The 18,970-nt window shown below is 38.8% G+C and overlaps 2 protein-coding genes across 2 annotated transcripts; both read right to left on the minus strand.

Annotated features, from left to right (window-relative positions):
• Window positions 1-2,391: 2,391 nt before the first annotated feature.
• On the minus strand, window positions 2,392-6,655 carry LOC141770777 (extracellular calcium-sensing receptor-like). The gene is made up of 6 exons (XM_074640623.1): window positions 6,504-6,655; window positions 6,121-6,409; window positions 5,058-5,858; window positions 4,742-4,969; window positions 3,623-3,746; window positions 2,392-3,462 (listed from the first exon to the last, which is right to left on the minus strand). Exons 1-6 carry the CDS (start codon window positions 6,638-6,640, stop codon window positions 2,567-2,569), a joined length of 2,475 nt encoding a protein of 824 aa, XP_074496724.1. The 5' UTR covers window positions 6,641-6,655; the 3' UTR covers window positions 2,392-2,566.
• A 2,473-nt stretch (window positions 6,656-9,128) lies between these two features.
• On the minus strand, window positions 9,129-13,427 carry LOC141770778 (extracellular calcium-sensing receptor-like). Its single transcript, XM_074640624.1, has 6 exons — window positions 13,276-13,427; window positions 12,894-13,182; window positions 12,006-12,809; window positions 11,690-11,917; window positions 10,179-10,302; window positions 9,129-10,024 (listed from the first exon to the last, which is right to left on the minus strand). The coding sequence occupies exons 1-6, from the start codon at window positions 13,410-13,412 to the stop codon at window positions 9,129-9,131; spliced, it is 2,478 nt and encodes an 825-aa protein (XP_074496725.1). The 5' UTR covers window positions 13,413-13,427.
• Between the last annotated feature and the right edge of the window lie 5,543 nt (window positions 13,428-18,970).

Genomic DNA, 18,970 nt, shown 5'->3' on the forward strand with positions numbered 1-18,970 from the left:
TCCTGTCATGGGCAGAGATTTATACTTTTGCAGATGGTCCTCTTATCGAATCACTGTATAGTGATGTCATATCGCTTTGTTGTTCTTCATTTGAGATGGTATATTCGGTTTCTAAGACCTTTACGTCATTATTCCTGTAAGGTAAATTGTAGGGGTGTGTGATGAGGGGGAAACCTACTTTAGCTGCAAACTTAGAATATCAAGAAGTTTATTTTGAAGATGGAATTTTTTTTGTTTGCCAAATCTACAACAATGAAAATGGAAAAACAGAACAGCCTCAGAGAAAAACTTTCAATTACAAATCCAAAGCAATCGTCAGTCAGATAAAGGATGAATGAGTCAGGTGGACTAGACTAACATATTAAACAAAACAACCCCCATGCCCCTTCACTGTCTCTGTCTCTACTACTAAATGATATGGGGGAGGGGGGGGGTTAACAATGTGTACTTATATTAAATAAATCAACACAGAAAAAATATATAATATTCCAGGTCAATGTTCCTAAGAATTATATGTATATTGGATGATTCTACTACACCTCACGGTGAAGGACAGTTCCAATGTGTAGTACTAGGGATGCTATTTTGGAAAAAATGTCTTAACCGATAACTGACCCTCGTTAACCGTTTATTAACCGTTAACCGACAAGATTTGTGCCTCGCATGCAGCGGTGCACCAGCTGTTGTGTAGGAGCACAACAACAACTGAGTCCCCAGTTCCCCCGTCTGGGAGCTTTAACTAAGCAGCCACTGTGTTGCATGTAGTGTTGCGGAGATGCTGCCATTTTCCCAGTAAACGTCTCCACCGCACATTTAGTTTAGTTTAGCAGGTTGTCAGCTGTGTGTCTGCCCGCCTTAATGATACTTTGTCTGCCCAGATTAACTTTAGCGAGTGTCCGACAAACAGTGTGTGTATCTGTGCTACGTTAGCAGCTCTAGCATTGCCGGAGGCTTCGTGCTCACCGCCGCCACACACGTAGGCTAGAGTCTGCGTAACTTTAGCGAGTTTTCGACAGACCGTGTGTGTGGGTTGGCGGGGAGTGTGAGGTTGTTGGTGACGTTATAGCTGTGAACATAAGTGTAGCAGTGTGTGCACAGTTTATTTGTTGGTGAATAAATACAACGAAACTACAACTCCTCCATTCCGCTCAAGCCATGGATGTATTAAAAGAACTGGATACAGCGTTGGAAGCGGGGCCCCGGTCATTCCTATGAGAGTTGCTCATTGGTACATGAAGCCTAAATGGCTCCACTGTCGTCTGGAAAAGTGTTCGGATCTTGGCGGAGTAGCGTCCGAGATGATTGGCGGAGTAGTGTCTGCTCGTCACGCCGTCGTCATGGCTTGCGCTCCAGCCTCGGTCTGGGTCTCACTCACATGAACAGAGGAAGGGAGATAACTCTGGATTGCCTATTAGTGTGTTTTACTACTTTAATTTTTTTTTTTTTTAAATAAGGGCTATTTAGGTGTTTGTACTGGGAAGTTGATTAACCTAAACAAAAATATCCTCTGAGTTATAGACGTCTCTTTCCCAATGTAAGTCTATGGTAAAAAGTCTTTTTGGGCCCAATGGCATCACGTGACTGACACGGAAGTTGCAGTACCGCCGTTTGGCCACTACGAAAGTCCGGATCGACACCCGGCGCTCTTCCTCGGGGCTTGGCTCAAGCAAGGTTGAGAGACAGGGGTCAACTTCCTGTATCCTGCAACTCCGGCTCCGCCTCTTAAGGTGGGCTTCTAAGGTGGACCAGCTTTTCTCTTTAAAGTGACAAGCCGCTCCTCTGAGCCGCTCAGCTTTTTAATTAATTAATAACATTTCTTTTAACCGTTGGTTACATGGACATGTAACAAGCCTGTCTTCAAGCAGCAGACTGGAGTTTGGATCCTGATTCAGTGGAGCTATATGCACTGGTCGGGTTCAAGGTGCTAATGTCTGTAACTGGTTGAGTGTGAACTGGGCATACCTGAAAAAGAGAACCCGGTTTGTAATGGAACTTAGCTGAATAAATTATGGTTAAGATCTTTGTAATTTCATTAGCTACTGTATATTTGGGGATACTAAACACAGAACAGTCTGTGTGGAAGAGGTTAGTGTCAAGTTCAGGTTCTCTTCAAGTTTTTTTTATATAATAACAAAGCCTTTTAACCTGTATGTTTTTGTAAAATATGTGCATATTATGCTTGTGTAATGACAGTGTACATGGTGAAGGCCCTATTGTGCTAATTACAATGAAGAGACAGGAAGTCATGGATAGTTTTTTCTTTTTAAAATGTATTTTTATCATGCACAAAAGTGGTAACAATCCAAGTGTAAGACAATAAAAAACATATTGTTAACATTTTTTGTATTGATATGAAATGAAAATTATTATTATTTTAATGCAAGCATTTTTTTAACTGCATATTGTAGCATTTACATTTTCTAGATTTTGATACAGGAAAAAGAAAGAAAAATAATATGTATGTGTAAATGAATAGTATTCTGGGGTCACTTCAAAATTAAAGCCAAGCCACAAGCCGTGAAATAAAAAAAGTAAAAGATTGTCATTTCATTTACGTTTAATGGGATCATGTTTTCCCCATCAGATGTTTTTTAGTGTTCAGTTCAGGTTTGAGAACAATAATAAAGCACTTTGATGCAAATATACAGAGAAGTAGTCCATAACTGGAGGCCAGAATAGCAAATATCTCCACAGCCACAGTGAACTTCCCAGGAGAGCTGACATACGCTGGGATAAATGTGATCCAGACTGCACAGAATATCAGCATGCTGAAGGTGATGAATTTAGCTTCATTGAAATTATCAGGCAGCTTTCGAGCCAGAAAAGCGAAGACGAAGCAGAGCACAGCCAGGAGTCCTATATACCCCAACACAGCCCAGAACCCAATAGGTGAACCTAAATCACACTCTAGAATAATCCTTTCAGTGGCATGAGCTGTATTTTTGTAGGGGAATGGTGGGGCAAGAGTTAACCACAGCACACAAACTAACACCTGCAGCAAAGTACAGATGAGAACGCTTGTTCTCTGAAGTGGAGCAGAGCACTGAGGGACTGTGTTCGCTGGCCTTTGGGCCTTAAAGGCGTTTACCACTGCCATGGTTTTAGCCAAGATACAAGACATGCACAGGGCAAAGGTGATGCCGAATGCTGTGTGTCGCAGCATGCAGGACCACTCAGAGGGCCGGCCGATGAATGTCAGAGAGCACAGGAAACACAGAGTCAAGGAGAAGAGCAGCAGAAAGCTCAGCTCAGAGTTGCTGGCTTTGACGAGAGGTGTGTGACGAAAGTGAAAGAAAACACATGACACCACCAGTGTTAAACCTGCTCCGAACAACGAGAAAGCAGTGAGGAGGGCGCCCATGGTTTCTCCGTAAGATAGGAACTCGATCACCTTTGGAACACACTGGCTGTGATCTTCATTTGACCAGTACTCCAGTGGACACCGCAAACACTCGGCAGAATCTGAATGGAAAACATGGAACGCTGAAATGTGTTCATGCTGCAAGTTATGAGAGCAGAGGTCATATTAAAATAAGCACTGGCTATATGTAGTGACTTATAAAGATACTGGAAAGCACTGATTTCGTGCGAATATTACATAAAAAATTACAGATATACTCACTGCTGGAGTTGCTGATCTCTCCATCAGCACAGGCGATGCAGGAGAAACAGCAGATGGGTTTGCCTTTAATCACAGCCTGCCGGAAACCTGGCAGACAACTCTCACTGCAGACAGACTGTGGCCTCTGTAACAACACCAAAACTCATCAGTTATTTATAGTTTGTTGCCCCTGTAATCCAAATACTTAAACCTACAGTCGGTAACTTTGAGCAAATATCCATCCATTCATCCATCCATCCATCCATCCATCCATCCATCCATCCATCCATCCATCCATCTATCTATCCATCCATCCATCCTGTTTGCCTTGGGAGACCCTGCCAGGTGCTAATCCCCCCGACAACACAACTCCTAGGATCACTGGGGCACACAAAGTGTACTGTTTAGCTATAAATTGAGAAAGTTCTCTCTGGCTGGTGGGCGGTGCTTGGTTTTGTCTAGACTGTTTTTTTCATGGAGGCCGGTTGACCAACTTTCTCATTTTACAGCTAAAGAGTAGAGTAAAATATGTTTCTGAAAACATTTGAAGAGAGAAATAGATATTACAGTAACAGAATATTGATTCATATTTGATCAGAGTTCATAAGTTTCGCGAGCAGTCATTGACAGCAGAGACTGTTCGACTGATTGGTTGTTTTTGTTTGGGCATGGTAGAAAATTGCAAATGTCATTAGGAGCAATAGGATGATGCAGAAGAACATAATTTTTTTTCACAGATTATATTCTCATGTACTATTGTCAGGATATAGTGACAGTTTTATAAAAATAACTTTTTATCATATTTTTTCAAAGGTAAAGACTGCAGTTTTAATGTAATTGCTTTAATTTTATCAGCATCTGGGTCTTTTTTAAGGTCTCCAAAAACTGTAGTTTAAGCTTTATACCTTGATCTTAGACATCAATCTACATCGGAAGTAAAACTCTTGGCATTTGGCATGTCAGTCTGCAAAATACACAGTATTTTCATATATGTGTATATTTTAAATTCTTTACTTTTATATGACTTCCTAAACTATGCAGAATTGACCTATTTTTAATTATGGATGTGACACTTAATACTTAAACAAATTACCTCCACAATGTGTAACCTATTTAATGCCTAACATGTTTGTTTAATACCTTTGGGGATCCGGCAGCCCATGTAGTGTTTATTCCGTTCATGATAAGCTGCTTTCCAATTGGTAGTGAGGCATCATAGCTCCCTATAGCCACAAACACAATATCTCCTGCTTGGTTTCTCTGCCAGTTCACCAGCTCATAAGTTGCTGCAGGGTCTCCGTTTTCATCAAAACCCACAGTTTCTCCTGACTGAAGAGTCAAATTCACATCTTCGATGTGTTTCACAACCTACTGACAGAGAGCAATAGTGAGTAACTTACAAGTACGGGATTAGTATTTCAGATTTTTTACTTAATTATTGAAGGCGACCTCTAACCTGTTTTGGCTCTAAAAAATCTTTCCGAATACATGACTGATTCACTGCTTCACTTTGTCCACATTTCAACATGTTATGCATGGCATGAGCCACAGCATACACAGCCTTATACACATTGTTGGATATCCTTAGCTTTGACAAATCTGTGAAAGGATTGTTGATGTCCTCTAGTCTCTCAGAACCAGAGCACAGGGTCTGACCATGCACACTAGGTTGGAAACTGCAACCAAATGAGGCTTCCCAGAACTTCCTCAGCAGATTATTATGAGGTTCTTGACTTGGGTTAACCTGCAAAAGAAATTCTTTCAGGCCTGGGATCTTTGCTTTTCTGATGGTGAAGCCCAGAGACCCTGTCAGGAGTCCTGAGTACCTCTTGTTGGCCAGATAACTTGCTGTAATCCAGAACTCACTGCCAACCCACTGCAGCCCAGTTAAGTTCTGCTTTACAGCTTCCTCAAGCAGCATTTCTATCTCCTCGGAAAGGAAAGCAACTAAAACCTTTGCATTGCCGTTTTGGATCACTCTGACCACCCTGGCAATTTGCCCACTGAGGTCAGTCCTTGAGATGACCTCTGAGTACTCGATGCAGACCCCCTCCTGGCTTGCAGCTGTGATAAATGTTTCCATGCCGTTGTTACCATAGTCATTGTCACTTCTAACTGCCCCAACCCATGTCCAGCCAAAGTGCTTTACCAGTTTTGCCATGGCTCTGCTCTGATAGTAGTCACTAGGGATGGTTCTGAAGAAGGAGGGGTACTCCTTTCTGTTACTCAGACAAGCACAAGTGGCAAAGTAACTGATCTAACAGTAAAGAAAAAGAGGGAAAAAAACAAAAAAAATTATAACATGTGAGTATAAGTTATAACTGACAAAAGGTAGACTTTTGACTGAATCTGCTGCATCTGTGCAAACCCTGGCAACCTTAATCCTGACCTTATAGCCCTGAAATGAACCATAATACTACCAGAATTTAGTCTTTGTTGATGGTCCCTTTATACTAAGTTGTAAAAAGGAACATGGTAAAATTATTCAAAAAATGAATAGAACTATGACACATATTTACCACTGGTATTTGGAAAAGCCCTGCAATTCGTAGCAACACAATGGTTGAGGAGGAATCAGAGGGTCCGATGATGGCATGAACAGATGACTGGCCTGAGCAGCTTTGACCCAAAGTCCGTTCCTGCCCATTTATTAGACCCATCACCACACTCGAAGAATATAGTGTTGAAGCACAGTTGTCAAACACCTTATAACCAATTAAGATATTTGGCAGCAGAGAGCTGCTATTGTTGATCTCCTGGATGGCAAAAATCATTGTTTGGGCAAATTGAAATTCTCTCATATTTATCCTGGAAAGAGTGAGAAGAGTTTTAACCAACAATTTTTTGACTTTTCTGCTGTTAAAAAATAAAAACAAATGAGAAAGGAGACAACAAACAGTACCCAGAGCATGTGAGAGGTTCTGGAGTATCTGTGAAGAAGGAAGGAGGCTTCGATATTGGATTATGGATGGCAAAAACTCCTCCAATAGTGACATCTCCTTCTTTAGATAACAGAGGAAACTCTGGGCTCCCCAGCATCTCACAGAGCGCCGTGTCTTCCTCTGGTCCAAAGGCTCCCACAAAAAGCACAAACAGTAACATGATATAGGCACAGTCACACATCTGGTACAAACAGGCACACATACTAACCTGTACGCTGTGATGAGTTTGTCTTTCGCTGACCAACAGGTGTGTCTCCTGTCATGGGCAGAGCTTTATACTTCTGCAGATGGTCCTCTTATTGAATCACTGAATAATGATGTGACATCACTTTGTTGTTCTTCATTTGAGATGGTATATTCTGTTTTTAAGACCATTATGTCAATATTACTGTAATTTACATTTTAGGGGGATGTGATGAGGGGGAAACAGACTTTAGCTGCAAAATGAGAATATCAAGAAGTGTGTTTTGCAGCTGGTGATCTTTTTTAATTTGCCAAATCTACAACAATGAAATGGCGAAACAGAAAAAAAGTAAAGCTGGAACTCAAAAAAAAAAATTAGGAGATGATTTAGAGAAAACACTATAAAATAATTGTGATTCAGACAAATATGGGAACCAAAATTTGAGGTAGTGCTTTGATTTTATAGTTGAATATTTTTTTTAAAATAATGATATCGTTACAACAGAACTAAAAATGTTATTAGGCCCTTCATGTTTGTTTGGGGCAGTACACTTTAAATGTTTCAGGCCCAGATACCAAAGAAATAGGTTTGTGTTGAATGAATTGTTTTGGTGCAGTATAGAGACAGGTGGTGGATCAGTGCAAACCGAACATTTAAATCCTTCAAGTCCTGTCTGTGCTCAACCATATACGTTGTGTGTGTTTATGTGTGTGTGTGTGTTGGGAGTGTTGTTGACGACATATGTGTTATCATATGTGTTTATTTAATATTAAACAATGTGTTTAAAAAAATCATTATAAAAAAATACATAATATGTCAGCACCAGTATTCCTAAGAATTATGTCTGTATTGGACGATTCTTCTACACCTTAGGATTAAGAACAATGTTCAGTGCCAATGCAGGATGTAGTTAGTGGTGTGGAGGTTATGGTGGTGAAAGAGCATTTAGCAAATCTGGGTTGGAGATTGGATCCTGTTACAGTTTACTCTTTCCCAAAACTCAACCAGTGTTTTAGTTGCTTGACCCTAACCATAATTTAACCATCATTTGTTTGCCAAAAGCATGATCTTTCCTTAACTTTAACCTTAACATAGTTTTGCAGAAATTTTATGAAGCGAAAAATTCAAAAATAATGAGATTGAACCAAATCTGGGGTTTCACAGAATCTTTAAATACTAACGGTCATGATATTTGTTAACGTTAGATGTGAATACACTATATATATGTATGGTAATATATATATATATATATATATATATATATATATATATATATATATATATAATATATATTAATTAAATAGTTTAATTTTAATATTTTTATTTCAATTACAACATATTAATTGTCCAGCAGGTGGTACTGAAGAACAGCCTTTTATTCAGCATAGTAACATGCTAAATGTTATGCTAACACCAGCATGTTAGGAGTCGATGGTTGTTGACATGCATATTTATGTACTAATGTAGCCTCCTCTTTTTCTGGTGTTTATTGAATGAAACCCTGAAAACATGCTCAGTAAATATCATATATTTTATGACATATCTTAGGCGACTTTTGGTGGCTGGTTCAATCCACAGGGTACTGATCTGCCGTTGAGCAAGGTCTTTAACTCTCAACCTATTTCAGTGGAGCTATATGCATTAGTTGAATTCAGGGTGTGATTGATTGTAACTGTTTGAGTGTGAACAGGGTATCCCTGAAAATGAGAACCTGGTTCGCAATTGAACTTCCCTGAATAAATTATGATCTTTATTATTTCTTAGCTACTGTATATTTGGGAATGTTAAAGACAGGATATTCTGTGTGGGAGAGGTTAGTGTCGAGTTCAGGTTCTATTCAAGTATTTTTATATAATGACAAGGCCTTTTCACCCACATATATTTTGTAAAATATGTGCATATTATTTTTGTGTGATGACAGTGTACATGGTGAAAGACCTTTTATACAAACTAAAATGAAGAGACAGGAAGTCATGGATAGTTTTTATATTTTTTCTAAATGTATTTTGTTGTGCAATAAAGTGGTAACAATACAAGTGTAAGACAATACAAAGCCTTTTTTATATTCATATGAAATGCAAATTATTATTATTATTATCATTTAATGCAAGCATTTGTTTAACTGTCTATTGTAACACCTGATAGGTAGGATTAACTACATCATGGAATAACCTAAAATCAAAATGTGAGTTTAACTGACAGTCAACAATGTTGAAATTACTTTGAAAAAAAAAAACTGTTGCTTTGTAGGTTTTGTCTGGATTTTGATACAGAAAAAGCAAGCTAAATCATATGTATGATTTAATGAATAGTATTATGAGGTCACTTCAAAATTAAAGCCAAGCCACAAGCCGTGAATTAACAAATTAAAAGACTGTCATTTAATTTATGTTTAATGGGATCATGTTTTCCCCATCAGATATTTTTTTGTGTTCAGTTCAGGTTTGAGAACAATAATAAAGAACTTTTGTGCAAATATACAGAGAAGTAGTCCATAACTGGAGGCTAAAATAGCAAATATCTCCACAGCCACAGTGAACTTCCCAGGAGAGCTGACATACGCTGGGATAAATGTAATCCAGACTGCACAGAATATCAGCATGCTGAAGGTGATGAATTTAGCTTCATTGAAATTATCAGGCAGCTTTCGAGCCAGAAAAGCGAAAACGAAGCAGAGCACAGCCAGGAGTCCTATATACCCCAACACAGCCCAGAACCCAATAGGTGAACCTAAATCACACTCTAGAATAATCTTTTCAGTGGCATGAGCTGTATTTTTGTAGGGGAATGGCGGGGCAAGAGTTAACCACAGCACACAAACTAACACCTGCAGTAAAGTACAGCTGAGAACACTTGTTCTCTGAAACGGAGCAGAGCACTGAAGAACTGTGTTCGCTGGCCTTTTGGCCTTAAAGGCGTTCACCACCGCCATGGTTTTAGCCAAGTTACAAGACATGCACAGGGCAAAGGTGATGCCGAATGCTGTGTGTCGCAGCATGCAAGACCACTCAGAGGGCCGGCCTATGAAGGTCAGAGAGCACAGGAAACACAGAGTCAAGGAGAAGAGCAGCAGGAAGCTCAGCTCAGAGTTGCTGGCTTTGACAAGAGGTGTGTGACGAAAGCGAAAGAAGACACATGACACCACCAGTGTTAAACCTGCTCCGAACAATGAAAAAGCAGCGAGAAGGGCACCCATGGTTTCTCCATAAGATAGGAACTCGATCACCTTTGGAACACACTGGCTGTGATCTTCATTTGACCAGTACTCCAGTGGACACCGCAAACACTCTGCAGAATCTGAATGGAAAACATGAAACGCTGAAATGTGTTCATGCTATCAGCTGCAAGTTATGAGAGCAGAGTTCATATTAAAATAAGCACTGGCTGTATTAGTGACTTATAAAGATACTGGAAAGCATTGATTTCGTCAAAACATTACAGATCTACTCACTGCTGGAGTTGCTGATCTCTCCATCTGCACAGGCGATGCAGGAGAAACAGCAGATTGGTTTGCCTTTAATAACAGCTTGCCGGAAACCTGGCAGACAACTCTCACTGCAGACAGACGTTGGCCTCTGTAACAACACCACAACTCATAAGTTACTCATAGTGTGTTGCATCTGTAATCCGAATACTGAAAACTGAAGTCGGAACTTTGAGCAAATATGATAAAAAAAGTTATTTTTATCAAACGGTCACTATACCCTGACAGTAGTGCATGAGACAGATAATCTGAAAAAAAGAAAATTATGTTACTCTGTGTCCTCCTGTACTCCTAATGGCATCTGTAAGATTTCACAGCACCAAAGGAAAATAGCCAATCAGAGCTGAGTAGTCTCTAGAGCAGCTGCCAATCACTTCTCGTGAAACTCGCGACCTCCGATCAAACTTCCAAACTAGGCAACAAAATGAGAAAGTTTGCTCCAGCTGGTGGGCGGTGCTTGGTATTGTCTCAACTGTTTTTCATGGCTTTTCTTTCATGGTTCTCATTTTACAGCTAAACAGTAAGGCTGGGATGATACACCTATCTCCCGATTCAATACTATCATACTTGGGTGCTGATTGAATATATATTGCAATTTCTAACTATTGTGATTTTACAAGTATTACAATTCAATATTACCATTTACTGCGATTTTTGATAACTTTTTTTAAAAACAGACCATGGGAAAAAGTTGAATCATACACTTCTAGGGACTTTTACTTTGAAAAATCTCTAAATTCTTCATTAAAATATTTGATTTCCAGCATGTATGTAGTGAGAGATGTCCTGAATTCAAATATCAGTCCTTGTCAGGAAATGTTTATTAAATGTTTTTTTCCAGTAACTCAAAAATCAAAGAATAAAGACATTTCCCTCACAAGTTAGTGTTATTTATTTTTAATTTATAAGGTACATGTAATGTAATCCAATCATTTCCAATTATTCCATATATGTATTTTGTATATACAGTTCCCTTTGTTAACACCTTATTTTGAAACAGGACGGGGTCACACGTGTGTACTTCCGCTACCTTTGTCAAGTTTGTGCTCTACAGTTGTAGCATTGTCTGATTTGACTACAGAGATGGGAGTGACAGCTGGATTGACCGCACGTTAAGATAACTCTTTCCATGACAGAGTTAGCATGCAGCTTTAGTCATGATGTCTAGCTCTGCTTTTCCTGGCAATGTGTGAAACCCAAAGTGTTTCCCTACTTCATTATATGTGTAGTGTTTGGCACTTTGGATTTAAAATGTGACGGTGCAGGTTGTATCCATGCGTTTTCTACTTTATGTGGTTTGTTTTGGTTGACGGATACGGAACAGATATAACATCACGTTATTCTGACGTGTATAGTTTTTTATGACTTCCTAAACGATGCAGAGTTCTATGTTTAATGTGGGGAATCACACTTATTACTTTAAAAATGAACCTCCACAATGTGTAACCTATTTCATACAGAACATGTTTGTTTGATACCTTTGGGGATCCAGCAGCCCATGTTGTGTTTATTCCATTCATGATAAACTGCCTTCCATTCGGTAGTGAGGCATCGTAGCTCCCTACAGCCACAAACACAGTATCTCCTGCTTGGTTTCTCTGCCAGTTCACCAGCTCATAAGTTGCTGCAGGGTCTCCGTTTTCATCAAAACCCACAGTTTCTCCTGACTGAAGGGTGAAATTCACATCTTGGAGGTGTTTCACAACCTACCAACAGAGAACAATGGTGAATAACTTACAAGTACAGGGTTATTATTTCAAATTATGTACTTAATTGTTGAAGGCAAATTCTAACCTCTTTTGGCTCTAAAAAATCTTTCCAGATACAGGACTGATTCACCGCTTCACCACTTTGTCCACATTTCAACATGTTATGCATGGCATGAGCCACAGCATACACAGCCTTATACACATTGTTGGATATCCTTAGGTTTGACGCATCTGTGAAAGAATTGTTGATGTCCTCTAGTCTCTCAGAACTAGAGCACTGGGTCTGACCATGCAGACTGGGTTGGAAACTGCAACCAAATGTGGTTTCCCAGAAATCCCTCAGCAGATTATTATGAAGTTTTTGACTTGGGTTAACCTGCAAAAGAAACTCTCGCAGGCCTGGGATCTTTGCTTTTCTGATGGTGAAGCCCAGAGACCCTGTCAGGATTCCCGAGTACCTCTTGGTGGCCAGGTAACTTGCCGCAATCCAGAACTCACTGCCCACCCACTGCAGCCCAGTTAGGTTCTGCTTCAGAGCTTCCTCAAGCAGCATTTCTATCTCCTGGGCGAGGAAGACAACTAAAACCTTTGCACTGCCGCTTTGGATCACTCTGACCACCCTGGCAATATGCCCAATGGGGTCAGTGCTTGAGATGGCCTCTGAGTACTCGATGCAGACCCCCTCCTGCTTTGCAGCTGTGATAAATGTTTCCATGCCATTGTTACCATAGTCATTGTCACTTCTAACTGCCCCAACCCATGTCCAGCCAAAGTGCTTTACCAGTTTTGCCAAAGCTCTGCTCTGATAGTAGTCACTAGGGATGGTTCTGAAAAAGGAGGGGTACTCCTTTCTGTTACTCAAACAAGCACAGGTGGCAAAGTGACTGATCTAAAAGAAAAGAAAAGGAGGGAATTGTAAAAAGGAACATGGTGAAATAAGTCATAAAATGAATACAAATATGACAACATTTACCACTGGTATGTGGAAAACCCCTGCAATTCGTAGCAATGCAATAGTTGAGGAGGATTCAGAGGCTCCGATGATGGCAAGAACAGATGACTGTCTGGAGCAGGTTTGACCCAAAGTCCTTTCCTGCCCATTCATTAGACCCATCACCACACGCGTTGCATACAGTGTTGAAAAACAGCTGTCAAACACCTTATAACCAATTGAGATATTAGGCAGCAGAGAGCTGCTATTGTTGATCTCCTGGATGGCAAAAATCATTGTTTGGACAAATTGAAATTGTCTCAAATTTATCCTGAAAAGAGTGAGAACAGTTTTAACCAGCAGCTTTTCGACTTGTCTTCTGTTAAAAAATAAAACAAATAAGAAAGGAGACAACAAACAGTACCCAGAGCATATGAGAAGTTCTGGGGTATCTGTGAAGGAGGACGGAGGCTTCGATATTGCATCATAGATAGAGAAAACTCCTCCAATAGTGATATCTCCTTCCTTAGATAACAGAGGAAACTCTGGGCTCCCCAGCATCTCACAGAGCGCCGTGTCTTCCTCTGGTCCAAAGGCTCCCACAAAAAGCACAAACAGTAACATGACATAGGCACAGTCACACATCTGGAACAAACAGGCACACATACTAACCTGTTCGCTTTGATGAGCTCTTATTTTGCTGACCAGCAGGTGTTTCTCCTGTCATAGGCAGAGCTTTATACTTCTGCAGATTGTCCTCTTATCGAATCACTGTATATTGACGTCATATTGCTTCGCTGTTCTTCATATGAGATGGTACATTCTGTTTCTAAGACCATTACGTCATTATTACTGTCAGTTAAATTGTAGGGGTGTGTGATCAGGGGGACTGAAGCTGGAGATTTTTTTTCATTTGCCAAATTTGCAACAATGAAAAGGGAAAAACAGAAAAGAAAAAAGTTGGGAATCAACCTCAATTATCAGGAGAGGATTCGGAGAAACACTACAGAATAATTGTTATTCAGATAAATATGGTAACCAAATATTAAATAGTTTTATAGTTACAACTCACACATTTTAATATGCTACTCCATCAAAATTAAGCACAACTACAAGCCAAGTATACCTTTATGTAGGCCTATAAAACAAAAATACTTAATTATACTTTTCTCAAGTATATCTCGATCAAAACATTAAGTACAATTAGTCCTATGAGCCAAGCTTACTTAGACTTTTCTGTATTTTTGTCAGTATGAGCCAAGTATACTTATGCATACTTTTGTTAAGTATATCTCTGATAAGTACATATAAAGTAAACGTAAAGTATACTCTCTTATTTTAATGTTAAACAAAGTTTACTAATAGCACACTTGAATAAATGTCTTTTTGGTAAGGGTTTCTACTGAGCTATAAATGTGCTCAACATTATACATTGTGTGTGTTTGTGTGTGTGTGTGTGTGTGTGTGTGTGTGTGTGTGTGTGTGTGTGTGTGTGTGTGTGTTGGGAGTCTGGTTGTGGGTATATGTGTTATCATTATGTGTTCATGTAATATTAAACAATGTGTACTAATGTATAAAAACACATACCGAAAAAATATAACATGCCAGCCCAGTATTTCCAAGAATTACGTCCATATCGGATGATTCTACTACATCTCATTATTAAGTACAGTGAATATTTTAAGTGACAATGCAGGACGTAGTTAGTGGTAGGTTATGGTGGTAGCATGAGACTGCAGTTTGATTCCTGTCTACCATTTCCCAAACTTCAAATAGTGTTTTAGCTGCTTGACCCTAACCATAATTTAACATTCAGTTGCCAAAAACATGATCTTGCCTTAAAGGTCACATATTATACTCCATTTAAACTAGTTATTATAGGTCTCAGACACCTCCAAACCATGTCTCTGAAGTTTTTTTTTCAAAAAAACAATCAGATCATGCATTCCAGCATGTCTCTATAACCTCTGTTTCAGCCCATTTCCAAAAGTGCTGATTTCTGTGTCTGTAGCCTCTGTCTCCTCCCACTCTGCTCTGATTGGTCAGCGTTTTCTGTCAATCAAACGTCCTCAACAACACAGCGTCACCCTCCCCGCCCCCCTCGCGGCCTGAGAGCAGGGAGAGAGAGGAGCTAGAATAGAGCTTATAAACCACTTTAAAGTTTATAAACCAGAAACTTCACCCAGCGCACGTTACCGGAGGAATCTGATCAGAAATCGGCGACACATGATGAACATCTGCGGTCCAGATTCCAGGTTTTCCTGACGGTTTCTCTCAGGTAAATAATACTATTTATATCTCTGTTAGTTAGCTCAGTGTTTACCTCATGCATCAACTCTGTAAACCGTAAACATACACTCTGCTTTACGTCAGTCTTTACAGATCCATCTGTGAGAAATGACCGACAGAATCATCCCAGAGGAGAGCAGATAGCTGAGAGCAGACAGCTGAGAGCAGACAGCTGAGAGCAGATGGCTCTGTTTACATGGAGATACAGAGCTAACCCGGTAGCATGTAGCTAACCCGTTAGCATGTAGCTACATGCTAACGGGTTAGCTACATGCTACCGCTATGACACGGTGTGTAAACACAGCGACCATCAGGGTGGAAAATAGAAGATGTGAAACAGTAGTCAGTTCATTATTTCTGCTAAAAGATAAATGTATGGAAGATCAGAGTAATGGTATATTATTTACAGTAGTAGCTGTCTCTGTGTTACCATGACTACAGACCACCGGAGCTTAGCTTACCATAGTTTACCAGAGCTGAAGACTTTCTCCTGTACCATGTTAACATAACTAACTAACAGGTGAGATGATTACAAATGCTGTGAATAATTAATATTGTCATCTGTCTACTCAAATAAAGTTTGACTGTGAAACAGAAATGTGTTGTGTTGCTTACAAGTCACTATTTACTACCTGTACTCTTCTACATGCATGACATCAAATATATATAATATATAAATATCATCTGTTTAAACAGTGTAATTACATAAAGCCTTTGTGAAAGAACATGTTATATTTAGATGATGGGAGTACATGAAGCCTGTTCTGCTGGTTCTTGCAGACTAACTGTAGGAGCTACTTTGCTCAAGTTCGGTTGAGGAGGAGAGACAGTGACGCGCTGTGGGGCGGGGTCAGCTACTGAAGGTTCTCTCTGGTTCGACCAGGAAACCCTCACGTGGCTTGCATTCCCTAATGACGTCAGGATACAAGGAAAAAAGCAATTTTTTTTTCTGCACCCATTTCCGGACAAACGGAGGAGGAGAAAAAGAGAGAGGATGGTCTTTTATGATACTATGGTGGCCTGTAGACACACTAAGGACATATATTGATGTTTAAAAGACATGGAAAAGTGCATTTTGCATAATAGGTGACCTTTAACTTTAACCTTAACATAGTTTTGCAGATATTGTATGACGCGACAATTTTAAAAACTTTGGGATTGAACCTAATCTGGGGTTTCACAGAATCATCAAATACCGACATTCTTGTTATTTGATAGAGTTGCATATGTATACACCAGTGACAGCTGGTGACTCAAAAAATTGTGGAGGACGGGTGGAAAACCAACCTATGGCATCATGTTATTTTACACTAGTTGGATACTTATCTCTACTTTCTTTATTTATTAAACATAAGAACATAATTCACATTCAGTATAACAATAACAAAAGAGTCAGAGGTATATCACACTAAACAAATATACAATATAAGGTATTTAATGTTAAATGTATATGTATGAATAAAAGATTAAACGAAAACATATCAAATTTATCATAACAAAATATTGTTTTGGTGTTTTTTGAAGAAACCAAACACCACACTTTCCCATAATAATGTTTTTAAAGATATGATCAATTACAAATCTGCAAAGGCCTTTTTGTCTTTTTTTTTTTATTTCTGCATGTAGTGATTTACTTCATTAACCTTATTCACTATTAGGTATTTATGTGGAAGAATCCGGACCTTCTTCCAATGGCCTATGTTGGGAACGCAGATAGGAGCTGGTCTAGTTATTAGAAAATATTAAAGATAATTATCAATATTAATAAAATAATATTAATAAATTATCAATATATGTTAATAATAACAGGGCACCAAATTACATTGGTACATACGCTCAAAATACATTAAAATGTCTATCAAAAGTAAATGATAATTATCAAAATAATTATTAATTATATTGAACAATATGATTTAATGTATATTAAATCATCCTCGGGGCACCACTCTTTGAAAGAAAGAGAAAAATGATAGCACATTAATGTAGTCTTATACTGTAGATAAGACTCATTAAATATTGTAAAACTACTTGGCTAACTTTGATTAGTAATTAAATTAATAACTATAACCAAATTAGATAGTAAAGGTTGAAGGACATTGGAGTTCTTGACATAGCAGAGGTTGGCATTATTCACTCTTGTACAACATTAAACAGACCAGCATGTATAATCCACAAACATTTATTTACAAGATAATAAAGGTTTAAAACACAACATTAATCTAACTAAATAACTAAACTAAACAAACCAAACACATTGTGTGAGCATGTGTGTGTGTGTGTGAGAGAGAGAGAGATTTCATGGAGGAGATCAGCATTTTGCGTTCTTAGGCTGTCAACCTCTTTTTCCAGGGCTGCTTTACACTGAATAGCAAGGCTGCTCTGCCTGTCTGTGAGGAGCAATTATTTTTCTTTCCTGCACTCACTGAAACTCAACCTGCTGATGAGTTCAGGGCAGCCAGGGTTTAGGTTCTGTGCTAGGGAAGAAATAAAATGCTCTACACAGGGGTTCTCCATTGTTAAACCTGGAATGGAGGGTGAAACTAAACAGGATGTCTAGTAGAAAACAAAAACAATGTGGTTGGCTATGGTGTTGCGTTGGAAGACACCTTGTAGTGTAGTTTGGGAGGTACACTAGCCTAAATAATGTACTGGCCTACACTATGGGGGTAGCTTCCTGTGGGGGAGGGGTAGCTACAGCACCAACTAGTGACTGTAGTGGGCATCAAACAAAAGGGGCCAGTAAAGTAAACACAGGTTTACCAAAGAAGTTTGCTTACACTTACAACATGCACTAACTGAGATGCAGGGCAGTAACAGTTGTGATGATGTCTCTTAAAGGTGACTCAAGCTGGAACATGTAGAAGTAACAGCTAGGTGCAAACTTATATCATAGGGCTGGAAGCACACTGTGGCTCTAATTTAGGCTCAATTTAACTCAGACTGGAATGCTTGGCAGTTACAGCCAGGTACAAGTTCTCTATGTTACACAGGACTGATGGCACGCTGTGTCATTAAAGGAACACTTATATTAACAGCAAATTAAGACAACATGACTAGATTGCACTGAATACTTGGTATTCAAATGCTAAACCAAAATTCTTTCAAGTTCTACAGCGTAGGTTAACTTGAATTAGCAGCAAAAGCAAGTTCTTAAAATTAACACTATGAAGGCTTAAAGTGTTAATAATCAAAGTCTCTCAAACAATAATTCTAAACACAATGTACTTGTTCAAAAGTACAGCTGGACGTCTACTCCTGTGGAAGACTAGTGGTGTAGAATGTAAACACCTTTGGTTTGTTTAGAAATGGAAACCAAATTGTTGGTTTTGACCAAAAATTATGCTGAAAATTAATATTGCATAATTATGAACAATTTGCCAACAATAATACCATGGCTCACACGGGGCACCATGATGTTGGGGACACAGATAGGACCTGGTCTAGTTATTAAAAAATATTAAAGATAATTATCAATATTAATAAAATTAATATTAATACATGAATATATGTTAATAATAACAGAGCACCAAATTACATTGGTACATACGCTCAAAATGCATTAAAATGTCTATCAAAAGTAAATGATAATTATCAAAATAATTATTAATTATATTGAATAATATGATTTAATGTATATTAAATCATCCTCGGGGCACCACTCTTTGAAAGAAAGAGAAAAATGACATTAATGACATTATGACATTTAATATGTCATTTAATATGTCTCCCTCATTCCTCTCAAAAAATTGAGGAGGAGCAACCTCCTCTGCCACTATGGACCAGTCTCCACTGGTAGACACTAGCTTATTTGTATATGTATATATTAAATA

The sequence above is a fragment of the Sebastes fasciatus genome, chromosome 7 (assembly GCF_043250625.1).
Source record: "Sebastes fasciatus isolate fSebFas1 chromosome 7, fSebFas1.pri, whole genome shotgun sequence".
NCBI classification, from domain to species: Eukaryota; Metazoa; Chordata; class Actinopteri; order Perciformes; family Sebastidae; genus Sebastes; species Sebastes fasciatus.

Coding starts and splice junctions, on each gene's coding strand:
- LOC141770777 (XM_074640623.1), bottom strand. CDS start 6,640: ATGCTGGGGAGCCCAGAGTTTCCTCTGTTATCTAAAGAAGGAGATGTC. Junction 5,859..6,120: donor GGCTTTTCCAAATACCAGTG/GTAAATATGTGT, acceptor CTTTACTGTTAG/ATCAGTTACTTTGCCACTTG. Junction 4,970..5,057: donor ATTTTTTAGAGCCAAAACAG/GTTAGAGGTCGC, acceptor CTCTGTCAGTAG/GTTGTGAAACACATCGAAGA.
- LOC141770778 (XM_074640624.1), bottom strand. CDS start 13,412: ATGCTGGGGAGCCCAGAGTTTCCTCTGTTATCTAAGGAAGGAGATATC. Junction 10,303..11,689: donor GGGCTGCTGGATCCCCAAAG/GTATCAAACAAA, acceptor GTGTTGTTACAG/AGGCCAACGTCTGTCTGCAG. Junction 10,025..10,178: donor AGAGATCAGCAACTCCAGCA/GTGAGTAGATCT, acceptor TTTTCCATTCAG/ATTCTGCAGAGTGTTTGCGG.